Source organism: Raphanus sativus, chromosome 1, assembly GCF_000801105.2.
Source record: "Raphanus sativus cultivar WK10039 chromosome 1, ASM80110v3, whole genome shotgun sequence".
NCBI classification, from domain to species: domain Eukaryota; kingdom Viridiplantae; phylum Streptophyta; class Magnoliopsida; order Brassicales; family Brassicaceae; genus Raphanus; species Raphanus sativus.
Window position 1 is genome coordinate 7,853,456 of NC_079511.1, and position 15,022 is coordinate 7,868,477.

Here is a 15,022-nt window from a genome sequence, read left to right on the forward strand (position 1 = left end):
TTGGAATGTCATAAGACTTCTTTGGAATATCATAAGACTTCCTTGAAATGTCCAGAGACGTTCCTAATTATATTTGAACGTCATTACTGTATCCACTGGTTTGTTTCCAACAATTTTGGTAGATTTTGGAGTTATTTAAATACATAGCTACAGAAAATTTTCAGAATTCTCAGAAATTTTAGGGTTTTATAAACTTTATGTGATCGTCATTACCCTGCCCACTGGTACGTTTTTAGCAAATTTGAAAGATTTTGATTTTTTTTTGTAATATATCTTGATGTTATATTTTCTCTTTTTTTTTTGGTATATGCGAGTCAGAACCTCTTATAACTCATTTGAACCAAATATCTATATAAAAACTAGAAAGATTACTATAATAACACTAATTCATCTTTTTATTACTAGATTAGTTTATAATTTTTTTTTAATTACTAGAATATTTTGCATAATCATTATACCCTTTTTCTTTGTTAAAAAACATATTACCAAAAATGCCATTGTTATTTTTTGCCACATCATCAAAAATATGCCGTAAATAAATAAAAATATTTATCGAATAAAATCTATAACACACGAGAGAACAGTTTTTCTACTTTCTGGCAGATGTATTATCTTTTGAAAAGTTATCAAAATAGACTTAAAATTGTTAAAGATTTTTAGGAATAAGTCCACCATATGTTACAGTAGATTTGTTTACGTTGGAAGATTTCTTTTCTGCTGACAGCTTTTATTTGACAGATTTTTAATATGTGGAATATTTTCACACAGTAAACAAAATTTGTCTCGTAGACTTTTTAATAGTTTGGCATATTGTTTTGTTTTCGAGGTAGCATACATATTTTATTCGTTTATACACGACAAACTTTTCGAATAAGAATGCTTGCAACAGACTTAAAAATTAATAACATAACTAACTATATATGTTAGCATACTTTTTCTACGTCATGACAGATCTTCACGAGTAATATGTAGTAACAGACTTTTTAACCTTGATTCCGGTTTAGTAATTGAACCAATTATAATTAAAAATTTCAGTTAGCTAATTAAAATTAATAAATTTTGGTCAATTAATTGAATAAAAAGTTGACCACTGACCACCATCAGTTATTAAAACCTAGGTCTAACCGTAAAATTTCCTCTCCAAGTCACGATAAGAAACAACCTAGAAAAAAATAGAATAAATGGTCAATTTGTCATCAGTTGGTTACAATTGTAAAATATGTCATGTTGCTTAGATAATTTGTTCTCATTTGCTATTGTTTCTAGACATATGTATACATTGCACATAAGGTTGTGGAATGTCACCAGACATATTTGGAATGTCATAAGACTTCTTTGGAATGTCATAAGACTTCCTTGGAATGTCATGAGACGTTCTTAAATTGTATTTAAACTTCATTACCCTATTTTAGTTTGTTTCGAGCAATTTTGGGAGATTTTGGAGTTATTTAAATTCATAACTGCACAAAATTTTTAGAAATTTCATAAGACTTCTTTGAAATGTCATAAGACTTCCTTAGAATGTCATAAGACTTTTTTGGAATGTCATAAGACTTCCTTAAAATGTCTTGAGACGTTCCTAAAATGTATTTGAACGTCTTTACTGTATCCACTAATTTGTTTTGAACAATTTTGGGTGATTTTGGAGTTATTTAAATACATTACTGCACAAAATTTTCAGAATTTTTCAGAAATTTCAAGGTTTTATGAACTTTATGTGATCGTCATTACCGTGCCCACTGGTACGTTTTAAGCAACTTTGGGAGATTTTGAGTTTTTTATGGAATGTATAATTGCACATAATCTTCAAAATTTTATCTATTAATATAGAACTAGATAGCGGGAAATTGAGCTCATCTTTTCAGAGTGGTCGTTTGACGCACAAAGAGGAAACTTAATAGTCTAAGACATCTCTGGACATTGCACATAAGACTGTGGAATGTCAGCAGACATCCTTGGAATGTAATAAGACTTCTTTGGAATGTCATATGAGTTCCTTGGAATATTCTGAGACGTTCATAAACTGTATTTAAACGTCATTACCCTATCCACTGGTTTGTTTCGAGCAATTTTGGGAGATTTTGGAGTTATTTAAATGCATAATTACACATAATCTTTAGAATTTTATCTATTGATAGAGAACAAGCTATGGTGATTTTGAGCTCATCTTTTCACAATTGATAGAGATTTTGATTATCTTAACAATGCCACCAGTTTGAGGTCAATCGGGTCCTTAGTCAAGAGTTATAATAATTTTACTGATAAGTGGTCGTTTGATGCACAAAGAAAAAACTTTATATCCTAAGACATATGTGGAAAATGCACATAAGGTTGTGGAGAATGTAAGCAGACATTCTTGGAATGTCATAAGACTTCCTTGGAATGTCATAAGACTTCCTTGGAATGTCATAAGACTTCCTTGGAATATCATGAAACGTTCCTAAACTTTATTTAAACGTCATTACCCTATTTTGGTTTGTTTCGAGCAATTTTAGGAGATTTTGGAATTATTTAAATTCATAACTGCACAAAACTTTCAAAAATTTTATAAGACTTCTTTGGAATGTCATAATACTTCTTTGGAATGTCCTCAGACGTTCTTAAACTATATTTGAACGTCATTACTATATCCACTCGTTTATTTCAAAAAAATTTAGGAGATTTGGAGTTGTTTAAATACATAAATGCACAAAATTTTCAGAATTTTCAAAAATTTCAGAGCTTTATGAATTTTATGTGATCGTCATTACACTGTCTACTGGTACATTTTAAGCAATAAGACTTCTTTGGAATGTCATATGAGTTCCTTGGAATAATCTCAGACGTTCTTAAACTGTATTTAAACGTCATTACCCTATCCACTGGTTTGTTTCGAGCAATTTTGGAAGATTTTGGAGTTATTTAAATGTATAATTACACAGAATCTTTAGTATTTTATCTATTGATAGAGAACAAGGTATGGTGATTTTGAGCTCATCTTTTCGCAATTGATAGAGATTTTGATTATCTTAACAATGCCACCAGTTTGAGGTCAATCGGGTCCTTAGTCAAGAGTTATAATAATTTTACTGATAAGTGGTCGTTTGACGCACAAAGAAAAAACTTAATATCCTAAGACAAATGTGGAAAATGCACATAAAGTTGTGGAATGTAAGCAGACATCCTTGGAAAGTCATAAGACTTCTTTGGAATGTCATAAGACTTCCTTGGAATGTCATAAAACTTCCTTGGAATGTCATGAAACGTTCCTAGACTTCCTTGGAATGTCATAAGACTTCCTTGGAATGTCATAAGACTTCCTTGGAATGTCATGAAACGTTCCTAAACTTTATTTAAACGTCATTACCTATTTTGGTTTGTTTCGAGCAATTTTAGGAGATTTTGGAATTATTTAAATTCATAACTGCACAAAACTTTTAAAAATTTTATAAGAATTCTTTGGAATGTCATAATACTTCTTTGGAATGTCCTCAGACGTTCTTAAACTATATTCGAACGTCATCGTTTATTTCGAAAAATTTTAGGAGATTTTGGAGTTGTTTAAATACATAACTGCACAAAATTTTCAGAAATTTCAAAAATTTCAGAGCTTTATGAATTTTATGTGATCGTCATTACCCTGCCTACTGGTACATTTTAAGCAAAAAGACTTCTTTGGAATGTCATATGAGTTCCTTGGAATATTCTGAGACGTTTGGAATATTCTGAGACGTTCCTAAACTGTATTTAAATGTCATTACCTATCCACTGGTTTGTTTCGAGCAATTTTGGGAGATTTTGGAGTTATTTAAATGCATAATTACACAGAATCTTTAGAATTTTATCTATTGATAGAGAACAAGCTATGGTGATTTTGAGCTCATCTTTTCGCAATTGATAGAGATTTTGATTATCTTAACAATGCCACCAGTTTGAGGTCAATCGGGTCCTTTGTCAAGAGTTATAATAATTTTACTGATTGGTGGTCGTTTGACGCACAAAGAAAAAACTTAATATCCTAAGACATATGTGGAAAATGCACATAAGGTTGTGGAATGTAAGCAGACATCCTTGGAATGTCATAAGACTTCTTTGGAATGTCATAAGACTTCCTTGGAATGTCATAAGACTTCCTTGGAATGTCATGAAACGTTCCTAAACTTTATTTAAAAGTCATTACCCTATTTTGGTTTGTTTCGAGCAATTTTAGGAGTTTTGGAATTATTTAAATTCATAACTGCACAAAACTTTCAAAAATTTTATAAGACTTCTTTGGAATGTCATAATACTTCTTTGGAATGTCTTCAGACGTTCTTAAACTATATTCGAACGTCATTACTGTATCCACTCGTTTATTTCGAAAAATTTTAGGAGATTTTGGAGTTGTTTAAATACTTAACTGCACAAAAATTTTCAGAATTTTCAAAATTTTAGAGCTTTATGAACTTTATGTGATCGTCATTACCCTGTCTACTGGTACATTTTAAGCAATAAGACTTCTTTGGAATGTCATATGATTCCTTGGAATATTCTGAGACGTTTCTAAACTGTATTTAAACGTCATTATTCTATCCACTGGTTTGTTTCGAGCAATTTTGGAAGATTTTGGAGTTATTTAAATGCATAATTACACATAATCTTTAGAATTTTATCTATTGATAGAGAACAAGCTATGGTGATTTTGAGCTCATCTTTTCACAATTGATAGAGATTTTGATTATCTTAACAATTCCATCAGTTTGAGGTCAATCGGGTCCTTAGTCAAGAGTTATAATAATTTTACTGATAAGTGGACGTTTGACGCACACAGAAAAAACTTAATATCCTAAGACATATGTGGAAAATGCACATAAGGTTGTGGAATGTAAGCAGACATCCTTGGAATGTCATAAGACTTCTTTGGAATGTCATAAGACTTCCTTGGAATGTCATAAGACTTCCTTGGAATGTCATGAAACGTTCCTAAACTTTATTTAAACGTCATTACCCTATTTTGGTTTGTTTCGAGCAATTTTAGGAGATTTTGGAATTATTTAAATTCATAACTGCACAAAACTTTCAAAAAATTTATAAGACTTGTTTGGAATGTCATAATACTTCTTTGGAATGTCCTCAGACGTTCTTAAACTATATTCGAACGTCATTACTGTATCCACTCGTTTATTTTGAAAAATTTTAGGAGATTTTGGAGTTGTTTAAATACATAACTGCACAAAATTTTCAGAATTTTCAAAAATTTCAGAGCTTTATGAACTTTATGTGATCGTCATTACCCTGCCTACTGGTACATTTTAAGCAATAAGACTTCTTTGGAATGTCATATGAGTTCCTTGGAATATTCTGAGACGTTTCTAAATTGTACTTAAACGTCATTACCCTATCCACTGGTTTGTTTCGAGCAATTTTGGGAGATTTTGGAGTTATTTAAATGCATAATTACACAGAATCTTTAGAATTTTATCTATTGATAGAGAACAAGTTATGGTGATTTTGAGCTCATCTTTTCAAATTTGATAGAGATTTTGATTATCTTAACAATGCCACCAGTTTGAGGTCAATCGGGTCCTTAGTCAAGAGTTATAATAATTTTACTGATAAGTGGTCGTTTGACGCACAAAGAAAAAACTTAATATCCTAAGACATATGTGGACAATGCACATAAAGTTGTGGAATGTAAGCAGATATCCTTGGAATGTCATAAAACTTCTTTGGAATGTCATAAGACTTCTTTGGCTTTGGAATGTCATAAGACTTCATTGGAATGTCATAAGACTTTCTTGGAATGTCATGAAACGTTCCTAAACTTTATTTAAACGTCATTACCATATTTTGGTTTGTAACTAAAATAATCCTTTAAAAATCAATTCGATTGAATTAAACAAACACAAACAAAACCAAAATAAAACGAATCAGACATAAACCAAACTAAATTAAAACTGAATCGAACACAATCCAAATCGAAATAAAACCGAACACAAATCAAACCAAACTAATTTGAATTAACTTTGGTTAAGGGTCTCTTAGACTTTAATAAACCAAATCGAACCTAAACCCGTAGTTTTTTTTAACAAAATCTAAACATGTAGTTAAACCGACATGTTTATCCTTAATAAAACCGAGATATTGCTGATTTGACATCATTTGTCAATATTATATATTTTAAATATTTATCATAAAATTCACCATGCGCAAGACGCATGTCTTATCCTAGTACTTTGGTAATACGTGAGTCTATTAAGATTCCGACATAAGGCCCGTTTAAGCTTTCAAGAGAGTTACATCAATACCAATCCAAAACAATCAACTTTAGGTATCTTATACAAATAACTCCAGTACATGAGAGATATAATACTATATTCGAAACAAAAGAATCTTAGATTCCTCGTTCTCTTCATCAATCACTTAACGAGATTAAGAGGAACTTGAAGAGCAAGAGGCACCAAAGGCTCGTGAACAATCCCAACAGACATCTTGCAATGATCAGAGCTCAACATCTTCTCCTTTTCTTCTTCATCTGATGATATAATCTCGTTGATCTTTCCCATTAGCATTCTTTCCATAGCTTCCCCATCGGTCCAGTCTTTAACCGTGGCCTTAACCAAGGAGGGGTTTTGACTAATCAAATCCCAAACAGGGAAATTCTTCCTTGGCATCATGCAATCTTCAGGTTTGAGTCTAAGACTCGGACAGTAATCATTAGCACCATCTCCTAGATAGATCATCTTCATCTTATTTCCTTCTTTGGCAAAAGAAGCTTGAATCCTCTCAATTATCAACCCCTATATAAAAATTTTAAAATCATTAATAAACCCTAGAAACACACACAAGTCAATCCGCATATATAGATTCAACACACGACATGAGTTGATCGTAGCGTATAAGAGATTCAAAGATAACATATTAACGGCAAGTAGTGCATGTAAAGCATACCTTGCACATGTTAGGAGGGCAACGAGAGCAACCGTGGGAGGATTTAGTGAAGTCGTGGTAAGGAGAGATTATTAACCTTCCTTGTTCATCTACAAGTCCAGGGTTTGTGTTAATCTCAGAGAAATACTCACGAATCTTGAGATGTTCAAGGATCGTTTCGATAAATAACGTGTTCGCGTCGCTCACTATTCTCAGCTCGCACCTGGAAAATTACCAAACCGTATAAACGAACGTGTTCATGTCAAAAAGAAAAAAAAACGTGTTCATGTCTTTTTCTTTAATTAGAGTTTAATCCTAATAAAACGAGATTAAAATTTGGAATTACCCTAAAGCATGAGCAGATTTGATGGCAGCGATGACACGAGGATGAATAGGGACTCTTTTCAAGACTTGTTTGATTTCTTCAATGGTTTTATCATGATCATGAAGCTCCTTCATCATCCGATCCTGTTATGTAAAAACCAAATATATGGCTTTAAGGGGTTGGCTTAACATTTCGGACAGAAGATCGAGTTAGAGATCGAGTTAAACAAACCATGAGGGAGTTCCAAGGCATAGTGGGGAGAAGCTGGTCGAACAAATCAGTGAAGCCAAGTTCATCGACAACCCAATTATCGCTGTCCACGTCGATGATCGTCTTGTCGAAATCAAATACGATGACAATGTTGTTCTTGTTAGCCATTTGTCGGAGAAAGCTGAACAAGAATCTTGTGGAAAAACCTTGTATAATTTACGTATGATTGTTATGGAATGTGGAGGAAATGAGTGTGATTTATATACAAGTGAAAGAGAGATACGAATAGGGTTTTTTTCTCGGAAGATGCCTTTGGAATATTACCTTGCGCGTATTCGAAGAAGAATTGGAATTTGCTTCTTATTTTTATTAACCGTTGGATGATGATGACGTTGTAGGTCAAAAATGACTAGGTGTGCTGATCCAACGGTGTTGACGGCTCTTAGTTTATTTTGTGCGGTATTTATTATTTTAGATTGGCTTCCTTTTTTGTGGAATTTTAGGCAGTTGAGAAGACGCGGGCATGAGACAAAAGAATATTCCACCTATTAATCCGTTTCTCTACCTTTATTTACTAAAACCAAAAAAAAGGTGCATCAGAAAGCACTAGTGAGTAGGGAGGAAAGCTGGAAGGAATCTTGAGTGACAAATCTTAAGAGGATGGAATATTCTTGGAGTTAAGGATCACCGGAGCTTTTCTTTGGTGGCCACATCTTTCAGTATTCATCAATCTGATCTCTTCATCATATCCACTAAGAAAATATTTTAAAAATGAAAAAAGAAACATTTGGCCGTCGATCACCTAACATGACAACACAACACTAGTATGTGTGTATATCCCTAGCTAATAAATAAATATACATATTTCTCGAATTTAGACGTTATCATCAGAAGGTCCGAACTAAAAGAAGCTTCTTCTATTCATCTTCCTCACGTCTTTAGATAACTATGTAATATAAAAACTAGGACGGAGAAAAAAAAATTATTCCTCGTTCAACTCTGTAGCGCCGGACGGGATGAGGTAGCTCTACTGGTTAGAACTTTGGGGGCCAATTGTCATATTCCCGCGTTCGACGCCAGCCGGAGGCGAACTGCCTCTTCCATATCACCATTACTGGTACTGGGCTTCGACCTAGGTTAATATCCTCCCGAGTGAAGTAGATCGCTGCTTGACCGGGTCCAGGGATTGACCCGCGAAGCGGGAAACCCTGGCTCTGTAGCGCCACGAACATACACTATGGATGACCTTTTCTTTTCTTTTAGGGATGACTTGTATGTCACGCGATGTACTAGTTGAAGGGTTTATTACTTTCCTCTATCTAACGTCGCGTGGCCATGTTACGTTGAGAAGGTAGTATTAATATATTGTCCTCTATATTTAAAGAGGCATTTTCACTAGTGTAACTAGAATTGCCTGCATACTAAATAACTGTTCACAAAATCCAAGTCTCTGCCAAAAGCAAAAAAAAAAGAAGTGTAGTAACTGATAATATTGTTCTTACAAACGAAAAATATGAGGATACAGCTACTTTATTGTGGGTAGCGGTTAAAAATCACAAAAGGGTGCCTGAAAACACAGTTGAAAAAGAGACATACAGAGCATAAGGCGTTCAAGAAGAAGATATGACAAAAGAATCAATAAACAAATTTGAAGCACAACCTCCCCATCGTATCATTCTCGTACTAAAAAAATCCCACACAACATAAGCTGTTTCTTAAAAAGAGTTAATATAATTGAATCTAAGAAATAAAAAATTATCTTTCGCAACCCAAAACAAAAGACAGCCTAGGTTTCTCCTTTTCAGACAATTACACTTCTGGTAGAAAGGTATCTCCTTCTTTTCTTCGCCAACCCAACATTTGTTTTACCTACTGTTGCTTTTTCCTGCTTTGGTCTTGGTCACAGCATACCGCTGTTACGACTACAATGTTCTGGTTACATAATCACTTTGGTTGTTAAACGAGAGAGCGAGAGAAAAAAGACAGAGATAGCTTGAAAAGGGAGAAAATGGAAAGTTAAAAATGGAGCAAGCTGGTTCCTTCTTCTTTCTCCAGTTCATGCATAATACATGTACAAGCTGTTGGCTGCTGCACAAGCAATTGAGTTCTCTGTTGGGTGCCAAGCCATATGCAGCAACTTAGTTGTGAAATCGTGTGCGTTCCCGTTCGCATCTGATCCAGGACTCTCTGATCCTGCATCCAAACACCCAATTTTTCACTCCACAAGAAAACAGTAAAAGCTTGAATGTGTTTTACCGTGACCACTAACCTCGTCTAACCCCGCTTGTCATAGATCTGGAAGATCTTGCAGGTGGCTGGATTTGCCTCCTAATGTAAACCATTGATTTTGCAATTGATCAATATAAACTTCTATGACTTAAAGTTTGACTATCAATGTTCTCTGTTTTCTTTTACCTCATCGGGTTTTTACTAGCTTCCAACGTTGCAGCTTCAGTGCTTCCTTGAGACGCTCCAAATACGCGGAATAGATTGCTGGTTTCACACATAATAAACATTGACATTTGTTCATTCTCTTAAATAGGATAGTATTAAATTGACCAGAAGACAACTAATCAAACCTGTAAGAGCCTGTTGCTACCCTCGATCCATCACCACTCAGACAACACTCGAACTTATCAAAGATGGAGTCATTTTCGTAGAGATCACATAGCTGCAACCGGGAGAAAACATAATGTGGTTAGTTTTCAAGACAATCACCAAATGAGAGATGGCCACAGAATTAAGCTCTCACCCTTGGTCTCAGATGTTCATGAACCTGGTAAGATGCAACTGGACCAGAATCCATGTTTATGTCCCACAGCTGAAACGTCAGAAAAGACAGATATCAGATAGAACTGGAAGGATACAACTATATTGGTCTACCATCAGGAAATAACTATACACAAGGGAATCGGATGATGTCCAACCTTGAGGGTCATGTAATCGCGACTAAGTATGTATCTACCATTCTTTGAGAATTTAATATCAGAAATTGAGGCAATTATCTCTGTGAAAAATGATCTTGAACCAGGTGCTTCCGGTTCTTCAAATCTGTGATAGGAAGTAACAATTGTCAGTGGTCTGAAACCTTTAGCCTAATAATCTTCACTTCCAAGTCATTCACGACAAGATAAGAGAAAGCTATGAAATTAACCTACTTATTCATATTCCCTTCTTACTTAGAATTTCAACTTAGTTAAGCACATATCGCAACCCGCTCTGCAGGTCTAGAAAACACTAGCCTTTTCGACAAAAGGATGAGGAGAACAGAACTTACAATTTAGTATGAGAATCACACAGAGCTGATTGCCTCATATCAATCAAACGGATGGAGCCTTTTGAACTGCTATATGCGAGCATATTACAATGGATTGGATGAAACTCAGCTGATGTAATAACCTCTGTAGAGACCATGTAGTAGTCAAAAGATGCTCAACAAGCATAGTGTTTTATATAGTAAACGTGAAAAGAATTCAAAATAAGGAGGTTGTTAACATTGCCAATAATGTAAAGACAATACAAGATATAACTTCTACCAAAATAATGGAAGAAAGCATACCAGTTAAGTCCTCCATGTTTGTGGGCTTAACATCAACAATATTGAAACTCTGGTTGCTGACTTCCAAATTCCAGAGATTTACTCGCAGATCATCAGCCGAAATGAAGGTTTCTCCATCGCTTCAAAGATTAAGGGAATGGTACATTATCGCAATGCAAAAAAATCTATGCATGGTAAGGCATGTATGTATAAGTTGAGAAATTTAAGATCTTCAATAATGAGAATGGTAGATTATAGAATTCCAAAACATATTCTAGATAATAACATTGTTTCCCCGGATGGAAAATCAAGGAGAAAGATGGTAAAAAAAGTGGTTTAAAAAACATCGAGAGTGAAACATATAACTTGTGTGAAAACTTTAGAAAAAGATTACCTGCTATTTGAGATTGAATTAATATGGTAATCATGAGCATGGGCATAAACTCTTCGGCATCTAGCCACAAGGCTTGTCTCCAGGCTAGTCACCTAAATTAAATATGAAGAACGACCCATTATTCCTAGCAAGTAGCAATTGACTAATGCATGTCACAAATTTGTACGGATCTTTACTTACGACAAAGGGAAACAAGGACAACTAGGACACTCCCTACATTTCACAACTCAAATAATATTAAACTATGCAAAACCTCAAGTCTTTTAAGTACAAATCAAGCAGATAGATTACTGGATCAACTCCTACTGGAGAGAAGCTACGAGCAGCGACAGGTTGGATATCTATTTGCATTTAGTTTTCAGAATCCTGAATCTATAACTCCATTTGACACCAAGAAAGGAGAAAAAAAAATATTGCATCAAATACAACTACCAAAGGCAAACGCAGAGATGGAATGCCTCCTGGCGGGAAGGGATAGTCCTTGCTTAGGTAGTCTTGTGGTTTATCGGCATGTACTCCATTAGCAATTATCGGAAGAGAGCTACTTGAACCTGGATCATTGGACGGATCAATATTCATTTCAGAAATTTTCTTGATCTTCTTCTCTTGTACCTGTTTGATCAAAAAATGCGTAGAGGGGTAAAAAACTATTCATCCTCTGACCAAACAGTTTTCTAGAGCACTTTGACAAGTGAGACCTAGAATATTTGGAAACAAGATAGAAGGCAATCCAGATATCGCACCTTCCAATACTTGATGGTTTTATCATTTGTAGAAAGCAGAAACAATGCACCGTTTGCTGGCTGACACCATCTGATTTTGTTGATTTTCTCTTCTATTTCCAAACTCTTGAGATAGTCAAACTGAGAAAAAAAAGAAAAAAATTGGAGAGCGAGATTATTTTCTAGCAGTAGCAACACACTTTATTCGTAAGTGAAATATGGTGGTATCTTTCAATGTACCTCAGGTTCATGACTCTGAAACTCTGTTTTATATCGAAACTCAGGATGCCTAACTGAGTAATCCATCTCCTCAGCATCCCTCCTGCTTCCACCATGCTGAAAACAACATTGCATAAGAATGCATTACAGCACAAAAACATTTTTTTTCCAAAGACGAGTGAAGTAAAAATCTCGCAAAAGAAAAAGGAACGCACATCTTTAGTATCCGTCCTCTCAAAAAGAACAACTCGTCCCCCACGGTCGCCCGTTGCAAGATGGTCTCCACTTTTATCGAATTCAATGGCTGAAATGATGTCAACTGCGGAAAAAAAAATTGTACAAACAAAAGCGTTACATAAAGAAGCCAAAACTGAATCAAAACACATTAATGCCATAAACAGCAGCAAGAATAGTCTACTCCATAACATAGGGAAGGTGAAACAGTGAAGTAGACTACTACTCCAGTAAATTAAATTCGTACGAAAAACACCTAGTTATAATATAAAACAATTGATAACCCTTCACACTTGAATTCATCAAATGCCTTCCTTTGATTTTTTAGCAAAAGTCGAGAAAGCTTTAACAATCAGTGGAAACAGTATGACATCGAACAGACAGAAGCTTCAAGCTTATCTTAGCTTAGCTTACCCCTCCTAATTCACACAACTTACAAACCCTACTAAGAGTGCAATCAGAGACCACCAAGTCACAGAGATTCATCATCAATGGCTCACTAAGCAGTAGAGGAAGAACTCAATAATCCCCCCCCCTCTATCGTTCCAAATCAGATCCAAACCAGATTCACCCTCCGGATCTATAAAGTCAATCTCTAACGCGGTAAGCAATGATTATTACCTTCATGGACTTCTTCTCCGGCGGTTCGCTCGCCGAAGACCTGAGAGAATCTCCACTCTAGAGACGGAGGAGGAGGACCACTAGTAGCGGCGGAAGAAGAAGCAGCACCGTCACCACCGTTCATTTTTTTTCTTTTCTTATTGCGAAGATAAAAAAAAAACAATCCGAGCTTTGGAGAAAGGAAGAAAAAAAAAACAGAAAATCTGAGCTTCTCCGAATCTCTAATCAATCACCGAGTCGAAGATCGCGTCATCACTATAACACATTCCATTTAACAGCTTTCTTCATCGATTGGAAGCACTTTGATCGGTGATTGATTTCGTCTCTCTCTCTTTCTCAATAAAAAATGGAATTACGATTCTCTCTCTCTCTCTGTAGAAAATGGAGGAGCGAGATAAGAAAATACGCCTTCCTCTTTTTCTCTCTCTCTCTCTCTCTCTCAAAAGGATAATATTGGAATTACGTATACTTTAATGTCTGTATAATGTTTTTGTCTTGTTATCAAGGTTATCGTTAGACTGACTGGTTGTGACATTCTTTTATTCGACCAATGAATATGAGTGGACGGTTACATACACGATGTCGCGTATCATTGGTCAGTTGTGGAGGTGCGCTTGCCACTGTTCTTCTGTGATGGGGGAATATGTATAAATATAATTAGTGCTGTTTCTAAATAATTAATTTCCTTAATTATCCTAAAATTCCATTTTGTAGTTTTGCACATTGTTTTCTTTCTGCCAAGAACTTTATGATAAAAACCCATATTATAGTAGGAGATGCTCTGAACATTATACTTAGAATAATCGTTTTCTTTCTTACCAAGGAAATAATCGCTTTCTTACGTACTTTCTTTAAAATGAATACATGTGAAGGGAGACTTTTAACTCGAGCGGTAGAAAAAGATTGAACCAGTCTAAAACCAGTAATAATAAAATAAAATCTTTAGTATATAAACGGGATCACTGATAACTTCTTGTTTTATCTATAGTTCACAAGTTTATTAGAGCTCGATACAATAGGGTACAAAACAAGCCCATGTTAATGTAGAAGCCCAAAAAACTCTAAGCACATGGGTTTATTAGCACATCTTTAGGCTCCTAAATATTGCATTGGGCTTGTTATTTATCTTAGTGTATAAGGCTCTTATAAAGTTTAATATAGGAAGCAGAGCACGTTTTTCAAATATTTTCAACACTATCATGATCATCAGGGTGAATTTGCTATGTATGTGGTTTGCTGTTTTAATCACTTGCTGCGAGTGAAAATATATATCACATGCTCTACTTAAGGATGCGATACTAGAATGCTTATGGATGTGTAAGTGCCTCATACTTTTGGTTAATGTCATTTTTATTTTGTTTCTTGATATCCAAGAAACGTACGTGTGTTTAGAATGAATATCGTTCAGACTTTTTTTTTGAACTTAATATCGTTCGACTTGAACATTTGATTTTGTAGTTTTTCCCGTAGTTAGTGAGGAACTAGAAACTGAATTTGGATGGTCACGTTGGGGAGTTTATTAGGGCTTTATGAGACTGTATGCACAATTTACAGACCTGGTGGTCTAATAATTCCATGTGACAATCCTTTAACGCTGTCCTCTTTTATTTTGAAAATGTCCCTTTTAAGAGAGATTAATTATATTTCAAAAAAATGAACACAGACGAAAATTAAATGATAAGTAGAAGATGAAGGACCACTATTTACATCCTCCGTTGTAAACTCACATTTTCTTTGTTGTTATCTAGATGGACGACTCTCGTATTAAATTCGTTTGGGACCCCGGGACGCGCAAACGTGGCGACCAACCAACATAAGATCGAGCGGTCAATGGATAAAAGAATAACTTTTCTTGGTTTCGACTTTTTAAT

General features: G+C 34.8%; 2 protein-coding genes across 3 annotated transcripts; both read right to left on the reverse strand.

Moving 5' to 3' along the window:
* Window positions 1-6,197: 6,197 nt before the first annotated feature.
* LOC108854327 (inorganic pyrophosphatase 2-like) lies at window positions 6,198-7,642 on the reverse strand. The gene is made up of 4 exons (XM_018627856.2): window positions 7,445-7,642; window positions 7,235-7,356; window positions 6,910-7,111; window positions 6,198-6,758 (listed from the first exon to the last, which is right to left on the reverse strand). The coding sequence occupies exons 1-4, from the start codon at window positions 7,589-7,591 to the stop codon at window positions 6,378-6,380; spliced, it is 852 nt and encodes a 283-aa protein (XP_018483358.1). The 5' UTR covers window positions 7,592-7,642; the 3' UTR covers window positions 6,198-6,377.
* A 1,399-nt stretch (window positions 7,643-9,041) lies between these two features.
* On the reverse strand, window positions 9,042-13,535 carry LOC108843302 (serine/threonine protein phosphatase 2A 55 kDa regulatory subunit B beta isoform-like). 2 transcript variants are annotated; one of them, XM_018616582.2, is made up of 14 exons: window positions 13,152-13,535; window positions 12,512-12,615; window positions 12,318-12,413; window positions 12,099-12,218; window positions 11,788-11,967; window positions 11,356-11,447; window positions 10,983-11,101; window positions 10,701-10,824; window positions 10,351-10,474; window positions 10,176-10,244; window positions 10,003-10,094; window positions 9,839-9,916; window positions 9,693-9,751; window positions 9,042-9,616 (listed from the first exon to the last, which is right to left on the reverse strand). In XM_018616582.2, the coding sequence occupies exons 1-14, from the start codon at window positions 13,273-13,275 to the stop codon at window positions 9,480-9,482; spliced, it is 1,518 nt and encodes a 505-aa protein (XP_018472084.1). In that variant the 5' UTR covers window positions 13,276-13,535; the 3' UTR covers window positions 9,042-9,479. The 2 variants fall into 2 exon arrangements, with proteins under 2 accessions (XP_018472084.1, XP_018472012.1); XM_018616510.2 differs by having other exon boundaries at window positions 11,785-11,967.
* Between the last annotated feature and the right edge of the window lie 1,487 nt (window positions 13,536-15,022).

Bases quoted from the DNA above. Each gene is read 5' to 3' on its own strand.
- LOC108843302 (XM_018616510.2), bottom strand. From the start codon at position 13,275: ATGAACGGTGGTGACGGTGCTGCTTCTTCTTCCGCCGCTACTAGTGGT. The intron at 12,219-12,317 runs GTACATTGAAAG...TTTTTTTCTCAG, and splicing joins TTCAGAGTCATGAACCTGAG to TTTGACTATCTCAAGAGTTT. The intron at 11,968-12,098 runs GTGCGATATCTG...TTGATCAAACAG, and splicing joins AAACCATCAAGTATTGGAAG to GTACAAGAGAAGAAGATCAA.
- LOC108854327 (XM_018627856.2), bottom strand. From the start codon at position 7,591: ATGGCTAACAAGAACAACATTGTCATCGTATTTGATTTCGACAAGACG. The intron at 7,112-7,234 runs GTAATTCCAAAT...GTAATTTTCCAG, and splicing joins AAATCTGCTCATGCTTTAGG to GTGCGAGCTGAGAATAGTGA. The intron at 6,759-6,909 runs GTATGCTTTACA...ATTTTTATATAG, and splicing joins GCCCTCCTAACATGTGCAAG to GGGTTGATAATTGAGAGGAT.